This window comes from Pinus tabuliformis, chromosome X (genome assembly GCF_031772625.1).
Source record: "Pinus tabuliformis cultivar Carrire ecotype Pingquan chromosome X, CPIR1, whole genome shotgun sequence".
Classification (NCBI taxonomy): Eukaryota; Viridiplantae; Streptophyta; class Pinopsida; order Pinales; family Pinaceae; genus Pinus; species Pinus tabuliformis.
In genome coordinates this window covers 1,571,562,163-1,571,587,633 of record NC_142308.1, presented here as the reverse complement: position 1 = coordinate 1,571,587,633, position 25,471 = coordinate 1,571,562,163, and the positions used below count along the sequence as shown (strand labels likewise).

The following is a 25,471-nucleotide window of genomic DNA, read 5'->3' as shown; positions in this document are numbered from 1 at the left end:
CTATCTTAACCCTGATCTTTTAAAAATTAATAGGTTTGAGGTTCTCTTTGATCCTTCCCAGTGCTTAATAGGTCCGGGGTTGAGGTGCAGCTGGTTTATATGAAAAGGAAATTAAGCATGCCCCATGGAAATTCTCTCTTAAATGTGACATTAATGCATGTTTAGAATGCAGAACTCGTCTTGTCAGTTGGTACAATTAGTATTACCTAACAAACTACTTTAAAACCTTTATATAAAACCTTTATATACACAAGCAATCAAATGCCTTTGTAATACTTGCCTCTCAAGATATACAATAGGATGCCTTAATAGGGACAAAAACACAAGCATCCAGTACATTTGTTTAAAGACATACCAAAATGCCTTCGAAAATTCATCTCTCTAGGTATACAATAGGATGCCTTAATAAAGACAACAACACAAGGATTTAGTACATTTGCTTCAAGACATGCCATTTAACAAGGGAGTTAGATGTCTCCGTGTAGGCATTAAATTTGTATGTTACAGTTACTTGCGTATGAACCCGGATTGTGTCTCCTTGCAATCTGCCACCATCCATCATGACAATAAACACATTAGTCTCCATTCCAAATAACCGCAACAATAATTGCATCAATATGCCATTATGCCCAACAAATAATTTGATCTTTAGGGACTCACCTTTCTGGTATACTGCTTGTTGAGTGGTCAAGCATCAGATTCTTGGAAAGATGTACCATAGATACAATCAGCGACCTACACGTCCTACACATGTCCACATATATTTTTGACTCCTTGCCAAAAAAATCCACTGAATAGATTCACGCCTAAATAATAGTGTTCTGCTGAGTTATTGCAACACTCTCACACTTCATTTCTGGTATAGAAACCTACAGTATAGATACACTTGTCTTCAATATATTTAAAAGGTTCCCGAATCTAAGAGAATCCGACATCGCACGTTATCTGAGGGGGATGGCTGTGCATTTACTTCAAATTGTGGTAAATTTCCTGGAATCTGCAAAGCTTAATCCCATGAAAGTTCTCTATCAATTCTGGACTCTCTCTGCCTATCAGGCATACTAAGATAAATGTCAAATGACAATAATGTCGAGGCTTGGATGTATACTTATAAAGAAGCCAACTTCATCATTTTAGATTTATTGATGCAGCCACTGCCCTTAACTCCTTTGAAATTTCTGAAAATGGCGGCCTTTCTTCTGGATCGGACGACCAGCATCTTTCCATCAAAGATCTCCAAGCAGGGTCACACCAGCTTGGGACTGATGGACGTAATGTATTATTCATAATGCCACCTGCAACCATTTAAAGTATAATGATAATTAATTGAATCATGAGGCAAATTTTCTAAGATAGTTCAGTGGACTAAAACTGGGCCATAATATCAAGGATAAATAATGAACATGCCAGCCTTGAGATTAGAACTTTAGGCAGCGGGAAAATCAATGAATTTTATAAAGATTGTTGAAGAATTGATTTTTGCAAGTCAAAAAAGATGTGAGATATGTCAGAAAAGAAAACGCAATAACAAAAGGCATTTACTTCAATGCATTACTCGAAGGAGCACTGAATAGATGTGAAGACAAAATATTAGTATAGTTATGGCACAACAATTTTGAGTCTTTTCTTAAACTTGTTCTTCCCCTTTCATGGCACAACAATTTTGTGGCTTTTCTTAAACTTGTTCTTCCCCTTTCATTTATCATCCCAAATTACAAACATGAGGACAAAGACTACTGACACCATCAGAAGCCGTAAACTGAGAAATAAACATTTTTTCTGAATGTGAGATACTCCTTTCATCTTACAAATGCTCCTCATTATAGCTCTTCCTCTCATTTACATAAGAAACCACTAAATTAGCCTTCTAAAAAAGTAACCCGAGTTGGTCACAGCATGCAACTAAGGAACTTCAGACAAAACCTTTCAAACAGAAATCTACCCAGTCAAGAGAATCTTAAGCTCACACAGTTGCGAAAAAACACACATCTAACAACTTAACTATACTCCCAATAACAGCACCTAAACATTCTTATAAATGAACATTTTTATACACTTCAAAACATGCATCAGAACCTAAACATTCTTATAAATTAACATTTTTATACACATCAAAACATGCATTAGAAGTTTAGAACCTAAACATTCCTATAAATGAACCTTTTTATACACTTCAAAACATGCAGCAAAACCTAAACATTCTTAATGAACATTTTTATGTGCTTCAAAACATGCGTCAGAGCTTAAACATTCTTATAAATGACCATTTTTATACACTTCAAACATGCATCAGAATAAACATTCTTATAAATGAATATTTCTTTTACACTTCAAAACATGCATCAGACCACCAATAAAAACGCCAGATTACTTAAGGAGACAACAATATTCCAGTGTGTCACAAATTTTGAGCCTAGAGGAATGAATGTGAGGAAAAATCACCTCGTTACAATGATAGCAAAACACTTTCGCGGCTTTCGGAAGTGTTTTCCCCCACTTTCATTTATCATCTCAAATCACAAACATGACACAAACATGACAAAGAGGACCAGTAATATCATATATACAATCCCATCAGAAGCAGTAAACTGCAGGATAAAAATATTTTTGCCCAAATGTGAGATGATTTTTTTCAGCTTTACAAATAATCCTCAACACTGTTCCTCCTCTTGTTTACATAAGAAACCACTTAACTTTTCTCTTTACACTGTAGCATGAGTTGGTCACATCGTGTAACTATGGAATTTCAGACAAAACCTTCAAACATAAATTCACCATGTCAATAGAATCTTAAGCTCCCTCTGCTGAGATCATACATGCATTTAACAACTTAATTATACTCCCAATAACAAAACCTAAACATTCTTACAAATCAACTTTTGGTATGAACTTCAAACATGCATCAGCCCACAAATGGAAACTCAAGATTACACACTTGACGAGAAAACATAGCCCAGTGGGTCACAATTATTGTTAGACAAAAACCTGCAGGTGTTAGTCAACTCACATTGCCAGAGATAAGGATCCACGAGAAGCAGTTACTCCATGTCATGAAACACATGGGGAGCATTGGTATATCAAATGTCCAATGATCTCCCCCCAAAGGTGAGCCGGCTGTATCGAACTTGTGACCTACACTCTGATACCACTTGTTGGGAATCATGATTGCCGTTAGACCAAAACCCGCAGGTGTTAGTCAACGATTACATCGCTCAAGATAAGGATCCACAAGAGGTGGTTAGTCCATGTCGCCAAACACATGGGGAGCATTGGTTTATCCAATGTCCAACACACACATCCTTGTACAATGTACCAAAGACGGTCACAATTTTTCTATTATCAAAGAAGCAAAGGTGGTTTATTTCTTAGAACACATTATAGGACGCAAAATTTATTGTTCAAGTGAATAAGCAAATAGTGAATTGTCTGTGAATACCTGTTACTCATAATTTTAGTAAATCCTTAGGGTAACTAAATCCTTTTATTAAGTTCAAGAATACATGGTCAGTAAAAACAGAGGTTTAAAACTAAGTTGGAGTCCTCTGGTTCAGTATTTTTGCAATCAGACTGTTTGTCAAAACCATGTGCATTTCAAGATGACAGTCAAGTAGAGGGTCCCATATAATGTTATATGTCTAAATTCCTATTGGTCCACATCATGATCTGTTGAGATTTGTATGAGATGAATGTCTGAGTAGGCAGTCCACAGGTCAGAGTTTATATCGAGTTTTGGACCTGTTTTACGTAATTTCAATTTCTTTATAAGTCTCCAGGCAAACATTCATGGCATCATCCTCGACTGATACATTAGCATGGGAGGCACCCACTTTATGTGGAATGCTTTTCTTATTCTCCCCCTTGCCCTGTGGCCCGTATTGATGTGACTCATTTTACAAGAGGCTCCTTTCATACAAGCATCAAGGAAGCAGACGTTAATTCTCTACCTTATCCAATTATCATATGCTGTGCCCTGTTATGCGGGTTTCTACCATAGGGGAGGGGCAAAAGGTTCCAAGGAATCAATCCCCATCCCCATCTTCCCTACCGGCATGGTAAATCCCATCCAGGCCAGAGGTTGGCATGGGTGCACCCAAGCTCATATTTCATTCCCCAATGTAACTCCCCGCAACCCTGAAGAATGATGTTTCGGCAAGCAAGCATGATATAAATGATATTAAAATCTATAATCCAACAACCTAGGTAAATTGATTTCTTATGATTTCCTTACTGAAATATTAATTTAGATTGAATGCATCACCTCAGAATAAACTACACTTGCTGGAAACTTAACTGGAAATAAAAAATCAGTGGATGCTACAAGAAACCAGTCTCCAAAACACACAGAAATCTCTGCTCTTCAAATATCAACTTTTCATTAAAATTACTCCAAGCTTACAAGGGCTCCCAAACTGTGAAAATATCCCACTGAGAAAACACAAAAAAATTACAGCAAATCCTGGTTGTTCTGGTGCACTGTATAGCCTATACAGCCCTGCCAAAACCTGTTGTAAAACCCCTCCTGTAGATGCTGAAATCTGTCCCAGAAATTTCCTTCTCGGAACTTCCAGTCATAGTTCCTCCAATTTTGTCAACCACCGTATATTCCATATGGGGACATATTATGTTGATTTCATCTAAACAATGTGTGACCCATGCCTTCCTGCATCCTTTCAAAGGAGGAGATCCTTTCTTTTGATCATGCTCTCGAAATAGAGCATTTATCAATGTTACTTGTAACCATATCAAATGACTCTACAATATCGAATACAAGCATTCATACCTCATTTTTTCCTTTAGGTCATCCAGACTTCCTTCAGCAGCTTCCTTGATTGAAAGAAATTCAATCCCTTGATCTGCTTCACCTCTTTTGTCATCATCCCACAAATTCCACAAGTTGGAATTCTTGATGAAACCCTTGCTTCCTTTTGATTGGTGAACCTTCCAACGAAGATTCCAATAGAGGATCTTGAGTATCCTCATCCAGCAAATGTTTCCTTTTGATTGATGTATGATGAGCTTTGTACTAAATGATTTTTTCTTCCTTTTCCCATAAGTACCACTTATGTTTCTAATGAGGTTTCCAAGAGCTATATCTTTCCATGGGTGACTGCCATAGACTTCAGCTATCTTTCATGCTTTTTTATGATGATGTCATGAGCTCTTGCTTTCAATGCTTCTATGATGCCATGATGCATCCTATCATGCTTCTAATGATTCCTATCATGATAGTTATATTCCATAACAGGAAAATAGAAACTTGAGAAGAACTAGGTGAGGAAAACTTATCTCAATAATAGTGGAGATATTTTACTTCCTCCTTCTTGAATTTCTTCTTTTCAGCTTCTTCCTCTTCTTGAGTGATATGGGCTTCTTCCCTTCTTCATTTTTTGTTGTCCTTCTTGAGCTTAGGACAGTCTCTCTTGAAATGCCCATATCCTTGACATCCATAGCATTGGATCTGAGACATATTGATCTTCTTCTTTTTCTGAGGACCAAACTTGCCAAATATCCCTTTGCTTCTTGACACGACAGCAAATGTTTGACCCTGCTCATTTGTATCACTTTTTGCCTTTAACTTGTTTTCTTCACTCTTGCATAGTGACCACAAATTATTGAATGGGATAGCTTTCTCCTCTTCATAGGCCTTTGATACAAGGTTTCCTTGTTCATCAGTTAGAGCATTTAGAACAATGGTAATCATTTCTTTATCGGATATCATCTCTCCTAGATCTTGAAGTTGATTCCTTATTAGAGATGCTTTTGTGAGACATGTAGATATCCCTTCATCCTTTGATGCTTTCAATTTGCATAGATCAGATCTCAGTGATATGATTTTTCTTGTCATGCTTTCAGAGAATAATTCTGCTAGCCTATCATATATCCCTTTTGATGTCTCCAACTCTGCTACATATGGGATGAGGGAATCCTTGATAGATTCTATAAGGATCCTTTGAGCCCTTAGATCCTTTTTCATATATTTTGATAGTGCTTTCCCTTCAGATGGTTTGGAGACTTTGCCATTTACATGATCAATAACTTCATTTTCCTTGAGGACTAAATCTATCCTCCTTTTCCATGCAAGGAAGTTTGATGACCCAACCAACTTGTTGATCTCCTTGCAAAATGAAGTCATTTTACTAAATTTAATTTATAGAAATAAAGATACTTAATTGTCAAGTGAAGATGAACTCTTCAACTTGATCCCTTTGTTAATGATGATTGATGACTTCTTGATGATGACTTGATGCTTCTTGGATGATCTTCTTCAAGGATAAGGATTTCCTTTTGAGATGAAACCTTTTACTTTAGAGAGAAGGAGATTTCTTTCATATCTGTGATGATGACAACGCCTTAGATCTATCTATCCTTGGATGAGCCAAGTTCTTCCTTTCTTGAGTGGAAATAGGGTCCCTTTCTTTGATGATGTCTTGGGTGAGAATCCCAGAATTTCTTTTAGTGAAGACTTCTTCTTTGATCTATGGTTTTGACACTTCTTTGACTTCAGGATGATCTTCTAGATTCGCTTTGATGCCTTCCTTGATATATTGTCCTTAAATGCTTGAGTGTCCCTTGATGAGATGTCCTTTCCATGGTTGTCACCTTAGCTCTGAAACCATGTTGAGAAATCTAGGGCATAGAGATTAGGTTATTTCTCTTCTAATGATAACTACTTGTGAATGCTTTTAAGTTTTTACTTCATTAGATTATGATCTTCTCTTTAGTTAGATTATTATAGTGTTCTTCTTCATCAAACAACTACCAAAGAATAAACAATAAAGAGACAAGAGACACAGAATATAGGCAATCAGCCAGGGCCAAAACCTACCCAAACGAATTCTTCTTCTTATAGAGACTTCAATTGGCGAATACCAAGACCAAGACCCTTGACCTATTTGAAATCTCCAAGACCAAGTCACCAAGCTTCTTATTTCAACCTCTTCTTCTTACTTGAGTCAACAATGGTCAACTTCCTGCTTCTTCCTTCTTCCTCGGCAAACCTTCAGATCTCGACTTCTTGTGCTTTTCACCACCGTTGACTTCTTTCTTGTGGGAAGAGTTTCGATTTTTGGAGGCCGCACTGGTTGGCATAGTTTTCGAGGTTATTGGGAGAGGTTGACCAAGTTGACTGAGGTTGACCAAGTTGACTTTAGTGTTGACTTCAGATTTGACTATAGAATTTACAACAAGGTTTTATCTCTCCTTTCACTGGTTTGACCGATGTGTTTTGGGCTAACTTTGACCCTCTTGGAAGGCCGAATTTATCTGTTGTTGACCGAGCTGCTTGGAGGACATTTTGGAGCTTCTTTGACCACCGTTGACTTTCTGGTTAGGGCTGCAGTTGACTGTTGTTGACTGTTGATTTGACAGGATTGTTTTGTGCAAGTTAATTTGATATTTGTGCTCTCTCTCTACTGAACTATTGAAGAATAACAAGAAGCTTTGATCAAAGGGTTTCCTCACATTGGGGTTTTTCCCTGGCATCTGCCACATCTTGTGTCCTCTTGTCTTGGCTTGTCTTCTGCACATGTTTTTATTTTCTATCTGCATTTACTGTCAATGTGTTTAATTTAATGTGATTGCTACTGGATATAATTGGAAATTTTCATTGCGCTGATAAGAAACATTGAAGTAAATTGTGCTAAAGAATAGAACATACCATTGTTATCTAAAATTAACATGGTTTTAGAGCTCAAGTGAAGACAAAGACCAAGAAAGAGTGAGAAAAAACGATCACTAAGGGAAGTTGTTGGACAAGGACTTGGAACTAGTCCCAATGACAACTACATCTTTCTTCAAATTCAAGGACAAGCTTAAGACAAATCCGACTATCATGCATAAAAGATGACTCTAGATTTGACATTGGAATAAAATGATGCCATGGACTATGTCAAAGGAAGAATAGTGGAGCCTCCTTCAAATGCATCTGCAGTTGCACAAACAAAGTACAAGAAAGGTGAGGTTAAAGCTAAGAAAATTATTGTTGATTCTATTCACAAACCTTTGATTGCCTATATTTTTGATTTGGAAACATCTAAGGAGATGTATGACAAGCTGGTTGGGATGTTCAAAGTAAATAATGCAAATCAAGTTCTCTTTCTCAAGAACAAGTTGAAAGACATCAAGATGGATAGAGGAGAATCCATCCAATCCTACTTCATGAGGATTATCGAGATCAAGAATGATCTCCTATCTATTGGAGAAGTCATTAGTGACAGGGAGCTTACTCTTATCACACTTGGAGGCCTTACAAGAGAATGGGATGTGTTCAACACTACCATCCTCAACAATGATAGGATTCCGGGATTTGATGAATTATTGGCTAGATGCACTCAAGAAGAAATAAGGATGATGGAAAGAGACAAGCCCTCAAATGGAAACAATCCTACCACCTTCTCCGCTCATTCTAAAAGGAGGAACAATGTTGGTCCAAGGAATCAAGGACAAGGGTTCAAGTCGGGATTCAAAGAAGGAAGAAAAGGAAGATGCTTCAATTGTAACAGGTTTGGCCACTTTGCTAGAGAGTGTCCTCACAAGAAGGATACTCCAAGAGATGATGACAACCATAACAACAACTTCAAGGGCAATGGCAATCAAAGGAACAACAGGTTCAATAATAAAGGAAAGAGAAATGCTCCCGCTGCTCGAAATGGAAATGGTCGTCCTCCCAAGAAGTCGAGAAACTCCAGGTATGAAGAAGTTAATGTTGTAAAGCAAAAAGAATTTTATCTTATTTCTGCCCTCACCACTACCTCTCCTCTGGATACATTGGATCATTGATTGATTGATAATGGTGCCTCAAGGCACTTCACTGAATACAAGGAAGCTCTCTCTAACTTGATTGAAAAGAAGACCCACTTACCCCGTGAAAGGAATAGGGACTGTTACTCTCCACTTAAATCAAGGTCAAACTCTTCATTTATAAGAAGTGCTATATGTACCTGATCTGAAAAAGAACTTGGTCTCTATTTCTGCGATGGAAGATAAAGGTTTCAAGGTGTCATTCATTGATGGGAAGGTTCGTGTTTGGCAAAGGAACCCAAGAGATGCATTCACTCTTGGATTCAGGGTTGAAGGTCTCTATCAGGTTGGAGGAAGTCCATTGGGAGCAATGACTTGTGATACTTCTCTTCAATCCAAATTATGGCACCGGAGATTTCTCAGCTTCATTTCAAAGCCTTACCTGATGTAAGGAAGATGGTCACAGGTATGCCCGAATTCAACTTAAATCATGAAGGTGTTTGTCAAGGATGTGAAGTTGGAAAACATACAAGAGGACCATTCCCCTCAAGTGAAACTCAAATCGTTGATATTCTTCAATTGGTCCATTCTGATCTATCAGGTAAGTTGCCCGTGACATCTTTGGGTGGATATTTGTACTATGCTATTTTTGTGGATGACTTCTCTCGCAAACCATGGATCTATTTCTTAAAGGAGGAGGATGAAGTATCAAATGGTTCCGCTCTTTCAAAGCCTTGGTCGAGAATCAAACAAGAAGATCAAAATATTGAGGACTGATAATGGGACCAAATATGAGTCAATTGAATTCAAAAACTATTGTAGAGAAGTTTGCATTAAGAAGAAGACCAGTAATGCATATACTCTTGAACAAAATCGTGTTGTCGAAAGGAAGAATCGTACTATCATAGAGGCCACCCATACTATGCTTCATGATCAAGGTCTTCCGAAGTTCTTATGGGGCGAAGCTACCAACACTGTTGTGTATGTCCAAAAAAGATGCCCACATCAAGCTTTGGACTTCAAGACACCCGAATTAATTTCATTGGTAAGAAACCTGATGTTTCTCATTTTAGAATTTTTGGTTGTCTTGTATATTTTCATGTGCTGAAAGAGAAAAGAAACAAATTAGATGCATCTGGGAAGAAAGGAACATTTGCAGACTACAGTGAAACTTCAAAGGCATATAAAATCTATGTCACTTTCGATGAAGATTCTGCTCTTAGAAAGATCTGAGATCTTCCTATCCCTAGGAAGGACAATGATGATGCTAATGTAGAAAAGCAAGATGAACCTCTGTCTGATGAACCGATGCCCAATGTGGAAAGTTCAATGGATCCCATTGATCCACCACCTAGTGAGCCCACTACTTCAAGAAAAAGACCTTTATGGCTCAAAGATACTCTTGAAGATGTTGAGAAACATATTGCATCGAGGGGGACATTTCATGAAAGCAAGAAGTCAAATAGGTACCAAAGGCACTTAGCTGCCATGAGTACCATTGTACAATCTGAGACTTGCACATTTGAAAAAGTCATGAAACACCAAGTTTGGAAGGATGTGATGTACGAGGAATATGAGACGATCATGAAGAATGATGTATGGGATGTGGTTCCTAAACCGAAGGATAAGTCAATGATCACTTCAAAATCGCTCTACAAGATCAAACATGGAGTTGATGGGAGTGCTGAGAAATTCAAGGCTAGATTTGTTGCTCGAGGCTCCTCTCCAAAGGAAGGAGTAGACTATGATGAGATATTTGCACCAGTTGCCCGATATACCACCATCCATTCAATCATAGCCCTTGTCACTTCACAAGGATGGAGCCTACACCAGATGGATGTCAAGATTGCCTTCTTGCATGGTTCACTTAAAGAAGAAGTCTATGTGGAACACCCGAGGGGTTCGAAGTTCAAAATCAAGAGACATGTGTAGGCAGGTTGAAGAAATCCCTCTATGGGTTGAAGCAAGCCCCTAGGGCTTGTAGTGAGAGGATTGATATCTATCTTATGAAGCTGGGATTTACAAGGAGTGATGTTGACCCAAAACTATACTTCAAGGTAGAAAAGGACAAGCCTCTCATTCTGGTCCTTTATGTGGATGATCTCTTTCTGATAGGTGATGACCCTCTCATTCATCAATGCAAGAGGGAGTTAGCTTCCAAATTCGAGATGAAGGACCTAGGACTAATGCATTACATCCTAGGGATGGAGGTCTGGCAAAAGCCAGGTGAGATTTTCCTTTCTCAAGGAAAATACATTGTGAAGCTACTTGACAGATGTGGAATGGCGAATTACAAGTCTGTGACTATTCCGATGGAACTCAACTTTAAGAAGCTATGTGGAAGTGCTACTAGGCCTGGATTAGCGAACCCTTTCGAGTATCGTGAACTTGTGGGGGCCCTGATGTTCTTGGTCAACTCTTGTCCTGACATATGCTTCGTCGTGAACAAGTTGAGTCAATTTATTGTCGAGCTTCATCACATTCAATGGATTGCTGCTAAGAATCTCTTGAGATATCTCCAGGGCACAATCCACTATGGACTGAGATACATCGTCGGGAACTTGAGGCTACATGGATATTTAGATGCTAACTGGCCTGGCAGTGTGGTGGATCATAAGAGCACGTCTGGGTGTTGCTTCTCTTTGGGGTCTGCTTCTATATATTGGATGAGCAGGAAGCAGAAATCGGTTACACTAAGCACCGCTGAGGCCGATTGGGAAGTTGTTTGGTTGAGGAAGCTCTTTAGTGAGCTATTTCAACACGTTCTGGATACCACCGTGATCTTCTGCAACAACCAGAGCGAGATTCACCTATCAGAGAATCCCGTATTCCACGACCGCTCCAAGCACATTGATATCAGGTACCACTTTATCCAAGATATGATACAATGGGGAGCAATAAGGCTCCAACACATTAGGATGGATGAGCAGGTCGCAGACATTCTCCTGAAGCCTTTGGGGAATGACCCCACTATGAGGGTCCCGTATAAGTTGGACACAGAGCTCTGGGAGCTCTTGGGGGCTTGGGGTACTTCTTAGAGCTATGAGCGACCATAGGATGAGTGTTTCACCTTCCCCTAATGGTGCGCTAGATACAAAGTTAGTGGTTCACCTTCCCCTATGATACTCTATTATGGCTGACATGTGTGTAGGGTGAGAGGTTCACCTTCCCCTACATGGACACATGCATGTATGAACAGGAAGCAAAAATCGGTTGCACTAAGCACCGTTGAGGCCGAATACATTGTTGCAAGTATGGCCCATTGGGAAGTTGTTTGGTTGAGGAAGCTCTTCAGTGAGCTATTTCAACACGTTCTGGATACCACCGTAATCTTTTGCGACAACTAGAGCAGGATTCACCTCTCAGAGAATCCAGTATTCCACGACCGCTCCAAGCACATTGATATCAGGTACCACTTTATCCGAGATATGGTACAATGGGGAGCAATAAGGCTCCAACACATTAGGATGGATGAGCAGGTCGCAGACATTCTCACGAAGCCTTTGGGGAAGGTCAAATTCTTAACCTTCTGAGAGAGACTTCGAGTCGTGGAACGACCCTCCTATGAGGGTCCCGTATAAGTTGGACACAGAACTCTGGGAGCTCCTGGGGGCTTGGGGTACTTATTGGAGCTATGAGCGACCATAGGATGAGTGTTTCACCTTCCCCTAGTGGTGCGCTAGATACAAGGTGAGTGGTTCACCTTCCCCTGTGATACCTTATTATGGCTAACATGTGTGTAGGATGAGTGGTTCACCTTCCCCTACCTGGACACATGCATGTAGGGTGAGTGGTTCACGTTCCCCTACGATTGACATATGCATGGGATGAGTGGTTCACCTTCTCCTGCCGAAGCCCCAGCACACATCTTACCCATAGAGTCTGGGACTCATGGGAAGTATCTCTCATCTAGCCAGTGAGTTGGGAAAAGATGATTAGGGACCATAGCATTACCGATGGACACATCGTGTACTGTCATACTCCCTATGACTAGGATGCATGGTGTTCAAAAACTTGATCTGAGATCAAGGACTGACTTTTGTCAGTGGAGAGTGGTATGATCTTATGACTCACTCTCGATTAGTTCTTCTTCATTATTACTTCATGGTTTAGCGGAGGAGCAGAGCAGAACAGGGCAGTGATGACAGGGATGGTACAGAATGACAGGATGGCATGATGATGACAGATGGATTGGCAAGTGGAATTCTCCCTAGTTGAGAGGGAGGCTTAAAATTGGCAACTAGGGCCAAATTCCACCTTAGGACAACACATATGATGGAGATTATTATTGCATTAGATTCCTCTTTTCAAGAGATCCAATTTTGATATAAAGATCATCTCATTCTGACAAGCAAAAATGGAATTTTGAATTTATTCTCTCTCATGCACAAATTGTCAAGGTTGGCCTCAGTCAAATGTAGGCTCATAAGCCCAATAGATGTGTCTCCTCACCCTCAACGAAATGTATAAATAGGAGTGACCTCTCTCCTCATTTGGACATCACTCATCTCATCACATATCTCTCTCTCTCCTCTCTTGATTGGTTCGTACAGCTTGGAGGCAGTGTTCTCTACTTCGCACATGTGAAAGGAGGACGAATTTCTGGTTAGTTTGCTAGCCGAAAATTTCAAGAAACATGACAACATTGACTTCGTTCTTGTGGGGAGAATTTTGATCTTTGGAGGCCGCATTGATTGGCACAATATTCGAGGTGATTGGGATAGGTTGACCAAGTTGACTTCAACGTTGACTTCATATTTGACTACAGAATTTATAGTAGTGTTTTATCTCCTTTGACTAGTTTGACGGATCTATTTTAGCTTAATTTGACCATCTTGGAAATCCGAATTTATTTGTTGTTGACCACACTACTTGGAGGACATTTTGGAGTTGCTTTGACCACTGTTGACTTTCTGGTTAGGGTTGCAGTTGACTGTTGTTGACTGCTAATTTGATAGGACTGTTTTGGGCAAGTTAACTTCATATTTGTACTCCCTCTCTCTCTCTCTGCTGAACTATTGAAGAATAATAAGAAGATTTAATCAAAGGGTTTTCCCACATTGGGGTTTTTCCCTGGCATCCACCACATCTTGTGTCCTCTTGTCTTGGCTTGTCTTCTGCACATGTTTTTAAGTTCTATTTACATTTATTGTCAGCGTGTTTAAGTTAATGTGATTGCTACTGGATATAATTGGAAATTGTCACTGGGTTGATAAGAAACATTGAAGTAAATTGTGCTAAAGCATAGAACATACCATTGTTATCTAAAATTAACAGTAAGAAATAGGTTTGCTATGTTTATGTAGTACATATTGCATCACTTAAAAGTTTATAGTTCAAATGAATGTTGTGTACAGATGTGTATTGCAACATTTTTAATGAGTCTTTTGGATCTTGAAGCACATTTAACTTTTATTTTGGTTGTTCTCAAGAGCAAAGCCAAGCTTAGAATGTGTGGGATGACAAATGCAGTGAGCACAAAGTCAAATGCTCCAATAAATTAAGTAATCTCATGTATGGTTGACGTTGTTGGTTTTCCGACTAATGCATGTGAACTTCCCAAGATGGGTAGCTTTCTTGATATAGAAGTGATGGAATTGGATCTTCTTACCCTTGAAAATGTTGGAAAGTTTGCATTAGCTTGGGATGCTCAAGAAGGTCCCCTACATGTGCTAAAAATTGTGGATTTTTTCTCTATTGGAGCACCTCAAACATCAAGGACAGCCTAGTTCAGGGTCATCTGTAGCAAACCGAGTGTTCTAAAACATGTGGGAAGGTTGGTCGTGTTGAAAAGTGTAACTAGGTTCGGTCTTCATAATGACATGTGTAATTGAGATTTTATGTAATTGATTAAAAGAAGAAAAATAAAAATTATTATTGTAATGCTTGTCTCATGGGTTTCATGAGCAAGGAATTTTATTTTTAGTAATGGCTCCCATTGTGAGCCTTTAGGTTTTGTCATCTAGTCATAAAAGTCAAATTGAGTCAATGTCATGTATGAAGGACCCTTCTTGGGCATATTACATTTTGTATGAGTCATTAAAATAAGTATGAAAGCCCTCCAAGACAAGCACAAGACCTCTCCTTCAAGTCGGCTCAAGATGAAAGTAAGATAATCTCCAAAAGGCATGTCGGCCTTGTCTCCAAGTCATGTCGGCTAATTTGCATGGGCAAACTACTATTTATAGGCAGCTCAACTTTCATTCTAGGCACTGAGATTTGGTCATACATCTGAAATACATCATAAGGTGTGAAAAGGAGAAATATAAGCCTCTTATCTAGCGCAAGAAGGAGGGGTTTCCGAGCTATTTTGGCACTGTTTTGGTTACCTTTTCCTTGCACGTGTGGCATGTAATAAGGGTTCTGTTGTAGGGTTTCCTCAGTCAACAAAGAAGCCAAGAAAAAGGATCTCTATATCAGCATACATCATAGTCGAGGTCATAAGATTGAGTCTCCCAGTCAAGCGAAGAAGGAAGATATCTCCAAACAACTCACACATGAGAAGTGCAAGGGTATAGATAAAGTCGAGAATTGCAGATCTGAGGATGAGACCAAAATTGCAAAAGTGCAGACTGCATATCTGAGGATGAGACCAAAATTGCAGCAGACAGTTTGACTTGTGCTGACCATAGGAGGAAAGAGCAACAAGTTTGTTTCAAGAAGGATTTCATCAAGGAAAGTTGTGACTTGGTCTTGGAGTGGCAAATAGGTCAAGGATCTTGGTCTTGATATTCGTCAATTGGAATCTCTATAAGAAGAAGAATCGGTTCTAGTTTTCCTCTCAAGAAGGAGAGGTTTTGGCCCTGGATGATAGCCTATATTTTGTGTCTCTTGTCTCTTTATGGTTTATGCATTGGTAGTTGTTTGATGAAAAAGAACACTAATAATCTAAGTAAAGGAAGATCCTAATCTAAGAAAGTAAAAAGCATTCACAAGCAGTTATCTAAAGAAGAGAAATCACCTAATATTGATGCCCTAGATTTCTCAACATGGTATCAGAAGTAAGGTAACAAAGTCAAGGAAGGGCTTCTTATCAAGGAACACTCAAGGATCAAATCTCGAGAAAGGCATCAAAGTGAAGATGATCTTAAAGTCAAGACCTACAAAGGAAGCATTATGACCCTAGATCGAAGGAGTCTACAAAGAAGTCTTGGGATCATCATCAAGAAAAGATGGCCAAGTTGAAGAGATCTACGAATCAAGGTAAGAGAATCACTTCAAGAACAAGATCATATCATCATCAATCAAAGAAACGATCATGGGATCCGCTCTCAATCAGTTTGAAGTTTAAGTGTCTTGAAGGCTATTCATCCAAAGGAAGCTAGATCAAAAGGTGTTGTCCTCAAGATTCTAAGGTGATCTCTCTCTCAAGCAAGATCCCTACCATTGAAGACATCATCAAGAAGTCATCATTGATCTTCATCAACAAAGACTCCACCATCAAAGGATCCTAAGGGATCTCCCTCTCTGTGGGATCAAGGATCATTATTGAAGAAAATTATCTTCATCAAGGAGATGTTTTCTATTCTCTGTATCATCATTAACATCAAAGAAGCAGCAAAGAGAAGGAGCATCCTATCAAGTAAGTATATTTATGTCCACATTTGAATCTGTCAAAATGTCTTCTTGCAAGGAAAGCAACAAATTGCTTGGGGCTTCAAACTATCTTGCATGGAAGAAAAGGATAGATCTGACTCTTATTGAAAATGACGTGATGGAACATGTCAAAGGTGTTGAAGAATCGAGGGCAAAGTAGTGTAAAGTGATTCTTCGTTACTTGATAACAATTTGTGGAGTCTTTTTACTTTTCTTGTTAGTTTATGCTTCCTCTTCTTCTTATTAGTGCATATGTGTGTACTTCATCAAACTGCTACCAAAGCAAAATAACAAGAACACAAAGTTTGGCTCTCTTCCAAGGACAAAACCTCTCCACTCTTGAGAGGAAAACCCTTGGTAAATTTTCTCTTATTGAAGCTTCTTATTTGAACAACTACCAAACCCTAGACCCTTGACTAGGATATCCCCCAAGCACAAGTCAAATCCTTCCTCTTTATGCACTATAACTTCTGGCACATGGACCTCTATCTTCCGGCACTTTGACCTTCTTCCAGCGCTTCGTTCTTCCTTCTATAGCAAGTATATCTTCTAGGAGAGATCCCCTTTACTTAGTGATATCCTTCACCTAAGGATATCCATTCTTTCTCTAGATCATCTAAGTTCCTTTTGATGTATGGTAGTAGGTTGAGTGTGACAGCACTGCAACCCTAATCTTTGCACATGTGAGGGTACTTGCTGTAGATATAGGGCTTCTTCTAACTTCGCTTGAGGTCCTTCTCTCTACACTTGGATAGGAGGCCTAGAAAGCCTAGTTTGAAGCCCAAACAATGATATATGTGAGATTGTTATATTATTGTTGTTGTGACCGCAAATATGGATTTGTTCCTTGCATGTGTGACTAGTTTTCACCTTAGAAACAGTCCCTTTGACTACGGCTTTAACTTCTTCTCCTTCGCTGCACTAGAGGCTCCTCAAACTTGTCTTCTCTCCACCTTTATTCGACTATCCTTCTTCACTAATTTCAGAGCTTGATGATTTGTTGTATGAGGAGTGGACAACCTCTATAAATAGAGGTATGCCCCTCCTCTTTTAGGCCGACTTGATAACTCATCTTTTATTTATCATTATGTTGCTTGGAAACTTCGTTGAGGCTAGGAGAGGATTTGACTTTGCTTGGAGATGTTCCCATGACCTTGTACATTGATATACATGATGTAACATGCCCTCAAAGGGTCTCATCATAATTACATTTTGACTTTGACTCTCTAGAAGCACTTCAAAATGTGCTTGACCTATTTTCAATGAGCAAGAAACTCATTGACAAATAATATCAAAATAATTTATCTTTTCTTGAATAAGTACAAATATCAAAATTACATTTATGAAGACCTATCCTAGTTACATTTCCTTCAACACTCCCTCTTAACTAGGGAGGTATTCATACAACATTACAAGGTGTTTGGCAATTTTCAATCTTGAAGAATTCACATAAGAGAAATTGGATTTCCAATCCATCTGTTATATTATCATATCCATCAACACTGTCATAGGGCAAGGCTTGACTAATAGCTCCATCTCTTTACGAGACCATGAGCTACAATGCTCGCGAGACCAATGATTTATAGACACCTTAATCATTGTCTCTCAAGGTACATACCCACCCAGGTGTTCATCGAGTAGGACCTTCTAGCACTATTCTTATCTTGGGTTCCTAGCCCTCAAAGAATATCAGTCCTCTTGCCTACTCTTGTCTTGGATGCCCTACACATCCTCAAAGAGTATCAGATGCCAAATGATTACCTAATCCTTCCATTCTTTCTTCCCAAGTGAAGACAAGAATGTTGTGTCTATCTTGTGTCTACATTTCCATTCATGGCCTTCATCTATACTTACGGTTGTTAGTCCTGGTCTAGTGCATGACCCATGAAATGGAAAACACAATTGTCACTCCTTTGTAATTAGGGGTGATCCAAAAACTCCCTCTTGATCAAGGACCTGTCAGAGCTCCCTCTTAACTGGAGACTCTTTCCTTCATCAGCAACTTCTTCTTCGTGGGTCCTTCAGCTGCTTGATCTTCTTTTTTTCTTGATGTCATGAAGTCTTTGTTCGAACTTCTTCTAGGTAGGGCACCATCCATCAATCACTTTCCTTCTTGGTTTGTCATGTCATTGCTTCGTGGAAAGTGACTATCAAGTTTTCTTGTCATCTTGGCTACTCCTTTGTCATCTTGTCCATGCTTCGGAATACTCTTCTCATGGATGTTTCATAGTACTTGCTAGGTTACATGCTTTGACCTAGTAACCCATGACTTCATCATGATATTGCTTCAACATTGCTTTTTCTTTTGTTGGATGGCTTCTTCATCACGACATCTTTGTAGAGTAGAATCAGTTATCTGCACCTTTTGTATCTCCAAGGCCTTCATAGGTGTCAAGGGTCCTTTCTTTATCAGAGTTGTCCTACCTTCTTTCGAGAGATATCTTCAAGGCCTTTGTCAGATAGTGATTCTCGGTGATCATGGTGTTCTTCACATGCTTGATCTCTTTTCTTCATTTGCTTCTCCTCAGATAGATAGGTCAACCATCTAATGCTTCTTGTGAGAGCATTCCTTCATTGCTTGCTTTCTGGACTTGTCAGCATTTCTTCTTGCTTCTTAGTTAGCAATCTTATGCTCCTTATGTGAGCATATTCTTTTGTTGACCTTTATCGCATTGTAGTGCATGCCTTCGAGCATGTCCTTGGTGAAAGAGATTCTTTCATGCTTGATCATGTTATAGAACTATACCCATGACTCAATAATATACAAATGATAACATGACTTAAACTTTGATGCATACATACCTCATCTTGATTCTCCTTTGATCATCCTTGCTTCATTTGATTGACCTTGGTGTGGCCCTTCTTGCTTCATCTTAGCTTTCCTACATATCATCCCTTTTCTATAATCCCATGAATGGGATTCCCAATGAGACATCTGCCTTGGTTCATGAACCTTCTTTTGAAGATTCCATCATAGGATCTTAAAGATCCTTGCCTTGCAAATGTTTCTTTTCCTTTGATGATGGAGGTCTTCTAAGATTCTTAATCATGATCAATTTTCCTTTCATTGTGGATGAGGCCCTATACTAGGTATGCTTCTTCTACATGAATATCTTGAGTTATATCTGTCATGCTCCTATAGTCTAGAAGACATTTCTACTTATGCATTTTTGTTCTTATCATAAATGCTACATCTACATGAGTATCTAGAATTCTATGTACACCATATTGCTAGATTATAAGGGATGTTTCTAGCCATGCAATTTTAATTTATTCCTACATGCTCCTATCCTGCTCAATACTTTGAAAGAAGTCTAGAAGTAAAGACTTTGACCTAGTCATAGTAGAGATTTGGAGGATCTTCCTTCTTTTGCTTCTTTCCTTCTTCTTTCGTCTCTTGAGTTATGTGAGCTTCTTCCCTCTTCCTTTTGTTATTGTTGTCCTTCTTAAGCTTAAGACAATTCCTTTTGTAGTGTCCATATTCTTGGCATCCAAAACATTGGATTTTGGACATGTCTTTGTTGTTTGTTCTTTGTGGACCAAACTTATCAAATTTACCCTTTCTTTTGGCCATGGTAGCAAATGCTTGCTCCTTTGATCCCACATCTTCTTTTGCCTTAAGTCTGGTTTCCTTTGTTCTGCATAGAGACCACATTTCACTGAGAGTGGTTGCTTCCTTCTTGGCATAAATGCTAGATGTGAAGTTTCCCCACTCCTCAGGTAGAGCATTGAGTACAACAGTTGTCATCTCTCTGTCAGACATGACTTCCCCAAGCTCTTGAAGTTGATCTCTCATTTCAGAGATTTTCATGAAGTAGGGAGCTATTCCTTCCTTTGTTATCTTCATCTTGTATAATTCATTCCTCAAAGATATTACTTCTCCAGTGGTGGATACCGAGAATAGCTCTACTAGCTTATCATAAATTTCTTTCAATGTCTCAAACTTGGAGACATAGGGAATGAGAGAATCTTTGATTGATTCTATTTGAATCCTTTGAGCTCTTGTCTCATCCTTATTGTACTTGGCTACAACTGTACTAAATGCACTACCGGAGGGGTGGGGTAACTTTACTTCAAGTATTTATGGGAAGAAAGAAGCTACTCCATTCCAGGATCTATGATCATTGTGCAAGATTGAAGAATTTAGACTAAAGGCCAAATCTGATGTGGGAGTAGGTGAGCAAAATCAAGCTTATGCTACAATGACAAGAAAGGGAAAATTTGGGAAGTTTGTTTCTCGAAAAAAGAAGAAGGACATGCCTAAAATTCAATGCTATGGGTGTCAAGAATATGGACACTACAAAAGAGATTGTCCTAAGATAAAGAAGGACAATAACAAAAGAGGAAGAGAAGAAGCCCATATGACCAAAGAAGTGGAGGAAGTTGAAATGAGGAAGTCCAAGAGAGAGGAAGTAAGAGATTTCTACTATGACTGAGATAGTCTTCCTCACCTAATTTATTTTCAAGTTCCTAAGTCTTTTGTAGTAAGATATGGCTATCATGCTTCACTAAGTAAAATAATGGGATGCATCATCGCATCATAGAAGCATTGAAAGCAAGAGCTCGTACCTTCATCATAGAGAAGCATGAAAGATGGTTGAAGCACAACAGCGAACTATGGAAGAATATAGCTCTTGGAAACCTCATTTGTAACATAAGTGGCACTTATGGAAAAGGAAGAAAAACGTCATCTAGTACAAGGCTCATCATACATCTGTCAAAAGGAAACATCTGTTGGATGGGGATACTTTAGATCCTCAAGATTCTCTGATGGAACCTTCATCAGGTTCACCGATCAAGAAGGGAAGCAAGTGTTTCATCAAGAATTCCAAACTCGTGGAATTCATGGGATGATGGTATGATGACATAAAAGGTGAAGCAGATCAAGGGATTGAAGCTCTTTCAATCAAGGGAGTTGCTACAGGAAGTCTGGATGACCCAAAGGAAAATGAGGTATGTATGCTTACATTCGATATTGTAGAGTCATGTCATATGGTTGTAGATAACATGGATCAATGCTCTATCTTAAGAAGCATAATCTGAAGGAAGGATCTCCTCCTTCAAAGGGATGTAGGAATGCATAAGTCACACATTCACTAGATGAAATCAACATAATATGTCCTCATTGTAATATGAGGTGGTTGAAATTAATTGGAGGAACTATGATTGGAAGTTTCTGGGAATGGAATCTGTAAAAGAAAGGAAGGAAGAGATTGTGGAATATGCAACCATGGTAAAAGCAATCAACATCTGAAAGAACAAGAAAAATTGACTAGGACATCTCCATGAAAGATATAAAGACTCTGATGGAGTATGAAAAAGAAAGTGACCCCTTGACAATATATATCTTTGGAGATGTGTCAATATGTATGCAGGATGTTGATGCAAACTAGAAGATGTCATGATGAAAGACCATCCCAAAGGTAATTTTGATTTAAGTATTCATTTCTTATTTTTGAACAAATATATGGATGGGCTTATGCAAGTCTGCCAAGGGAAGATCTATCGATAACTTCCACCACCGATGCCCATGTAGTAAAAATCCTTATGGAAACATGGCATGAACAAGGCAGTGTGGCATGAAGGAAGGCCAGATATGAACAGATGGATCACTTTTCGATGATGACATGACTAACTCATGGATGAAAGTGATGGATGTTTTGTGCCCTACGAAGAAGTCCCAAACATGAAGACTCAAAAGAAGTTCATGACATCATGAGGAGGAGTTCTTCAAGCAACTGGTTGTCTCATCATCTCCACTTGAGGAGCTATTGTAGGTCCCTAATTAAGAGGGAGCCTAGAAACAAGTTTCTTACTTGGTAGTAACTTGGAAGCAAAAATTCCTAGGCCAAGAGGGAGCTTAGGTACATTCCTTCCGTAGGAATAAGTACATTCCTTCCATAGGAATAAGTACATTCCTTTATTGGAATAGATATGTCCTCCCTAATTAAGAGGGAGAGATAGACACATCATTCTTGTCTTCACTTGGGAAGATAGAATGGAGGATTGGGTAAACATTTGGCATTCGATACTCTTTCAGGATGAGTTAGGGCATCCAAGATAAGAGTAGTCGTAGAGGACTGATATTCTTTGAGGACTGGGAATCCAAGATAAGAATAGTCTTGGTGAAACACACCCTGAGAACCCATGTGGGGTTTGCTTTGAGAGAGACAATGATGAGGGTGTCTATACTGTTATAGAATCTAGGGCAAAGTAGAGTTGTGATGATTCTCCGTGACTTGATAACAATTTGTGAGGTCTTTTTACTTTTTCTAGTTAGCTTATACTTATTCTTCTTCTTATTAGTGCATATGTGTGTGCTTCATCAAACTGCTACCAAAACAAAATAATAAGAACACAAAATTTGGCTCTCTGCCAAGTGCAAACCCTCTCCACTCTTGAAAGGAAACCCCTTTGTAAGATTTCTCTTATTGAAGCTTCTTATTTGAACAATTGCCAAACCCTAGACCCTTGACTAGGATATCCTCCAAGCATAAGTCAAATCCTTCTTTCTACACTGTCACTTCCAACACATCTTCTGGCACTTTGTCTTCCAGCACTTCGTCTTCCAATTAGAGTCTTTTTCACATAAGAGAAATGGACTCCTTCAGTAAGCTTGTGAGTCCTTGGAGGGTTGATCTCTTCACCCAAACAATAGACTGGTTAGCTCGTTGTCATACCCTTGCTGCACCTCTCACGTGTGACTGTTTCTAGCCCTAGAAACAGTTCTTTATACAGCTTAAGAACCACCGAGTAGATACTTGTTCTTTTCTATGGGTGCACCTAACACTACCAATCTACCCACTTTGGATGTCAAAATCAGAATGCCCACCCACTTCTTTGGGGTAAAAAGCATAACTCATCATAAAGCAAAGACGCCTCCTAATTGGTGACCTGCCTGCCCTTCGGTCTCCTTTTATTACTTTGCTTGATGTCCTTCGTCCCTGCTAGAGTAGTAGGACATTATGGACCTAATTTCAGCCCCAAACAAACAGAAATATCCAACTGTGATCTTACTGTTGTTTGGGCCGCAAACTATCCTTCATTCTCTTGCACGTGTGGCTGTGTCTGTTCCAAAAATGGCTTCTTTTACTTCGTTGTTTTTCCTCATCTTTGTTGTCCTCGTTACCCTTCTATGCCCTTGTCTTTGTCCTTTTCAGCCCACTCTTGCTTGTGAATTTCAAAGTAAAGTGTGTGTCCAAATGAGTGGACAGCCTCTATAAATAGAGTTTGTCCCTCCTCTTTTAGGCCGACTAGACTATCCATTAGGCCGACTTACAATTTGTACCATAATTCAACTTTTATTCATTGTTTTGTTTCTTGGAGACTTCGTTGATGCTAGGAGAGGATTTGACCATGCTGGGAGGTGTTCCCATGACCTTGTATGATGACTTCCATGATGTAACATGCCCGCAAAGGGTCTTATCATAATTACGTTTTGACTTTGACTCTCTAGAAGCACTTCAAAATGTGCTTGACCTATTTTCAATGAGCAAGAAACTCATTTACAAATAATACAAAAATAATTTCTCTTTTCTTGAATAAGTACAAATATCAAAATTACATAAATGAAGACCAAACCTAGTTACATTTCCTCCAACACTCCCTCTTAACTAGGGAGGTATTCATACGACATTACAAGGTGTTTGGCAATTTTCAATCTTGAAGAATTCACATAAGAGACACCAGATTAGCAATCCATCTATTATAACATCATACTCATCAACGTTGTCATATTGCAAGGCCTTGACTAACAGCACCATCTCTTTATGGGACCATGAGCTACAATGTTGGCGAGACCAATGATTTATAGACACCTTCATCATTGTCTCTCAAGGTACATACCCACCAAGGTGTTCTCGAGTATGACCTTCTAGGACTATTCTTATCTTGGGTTCCCAACCCTCAAAGAATATCAGTCCTCTTGCCTACTCTTGTCTTGGATGCTCTACACATCTTCAAAGAGTATCGGATGCCAGATGATTACCTAATCCTCCCATTCTTTCTTCCATGAACCATCCATCGACTAGGAGTATTAGTCCTGGTCTAGTGCATGAACCATGAAATGGAAAACACAATTGTCACTCCTTTGTAATCAGAGGTGATCCAAAACTCCCTCTTGATCAGGGACTTGTCAAAGCTCCCTCTTAACTGGGGACTCTTTCCAATTTGGCAGCTTCTTCTTCGTGGGTCCTTGGCTGCTTGATCTCTTTACTTTCTTGATGTCATGAAGTCTTCAATCGAACCTCTTCTCGATAGGGCACCATCCATCGATCACTTTCCTTCTTGGTTTGTCATGCCATTGCTTTGTGGAAAGTGACTATTAGGTTCCTCTTGTCATCTTGGCTACTCCTTTGTCATCTTGTCCATGCTTCAGAATGCTCTCCTCATGGATGCTCCATCGTACTTGCCAGGTTATATGTTTTGACCTAGTAGCCCATCATGACTTCATCCTGATATTGCTTCAACATTGTTTTTCCTTTTCTTGGATGGCTTCTTCATCACGACATCTTCATAGAGTAGAATCAGTTATCTGCACCTTTTATATTTCCAAGGCCTTCATAGGTGTCAAGGGTCCTTTCTTCCTTTATCAGAGTTGTCCTACCTTCTTTCAAGAGATATCTTTCAAGGCATTTTGTCAGATAGTGATTCTTGGTGATCATGGTGTTCTTCACATGCTTGATCTCTTTCTTCATTTGCTTCTTCTTAGATAGATAGGTCAACCATCTAATGCTTCTTGTGGAAGCATTCCTTCATTGCTTGCTTTCTGGACTTGTCAGCATTTCTTCTTGCTTCTTAGTCAACAATCTTATGCTCCTTATGTGAGCATGTTCTTTTGTTGGCCTTCATTGCATTGTGGTACATGCCTTCGAGCATGTTCTTGGTGAAAGAGATTCTTTCATGCTTGATCATGTTATAGAACTATACCCATGACTTAATAATATACAACTGAAAACATGACTTAAACTTTGATGCATACATACCTCATCTTGATCCTCCTTGATCATCCTTTGGTGTGGCCCTTCTTGCTTCATCTTAGCCTGCCTGCATATCATCCCTTTTCTTGAATCCCATGAATGGGATTCCCAATGAGACATCTGCCTTGGTTCATGAACCTTCTTTTGAAGATTCCATC

The 25,471-nt window shown here is 39.2% G+C and overlaps 1 protein-coding gene across 1 annotated transcript in view; it reads right to left on the bottom strand.

Moving 5' to 3' along the window:
- Positions 1 to 673: 673 nt before the first annotated feature.
- The window catches only part of LOC149146030 (uncharacterized), a 144,839-nt gene continuing 120,041 nt past the window's right edge, over positions 674 to 25,471 (bottom strand). The window contains exon 9 of the mRNA XM_089452634.1: positions 674 to 1,295. Within this exon, the coding sequence (XP_089308760.1) occupies positions 1,129 to 1,295 (167 nt within the window). The 3' untranslated portion in view covers positions 674 to 1,128. The remainder of the gene's footprint in view (positions 1,296 to 25,471) is intronic.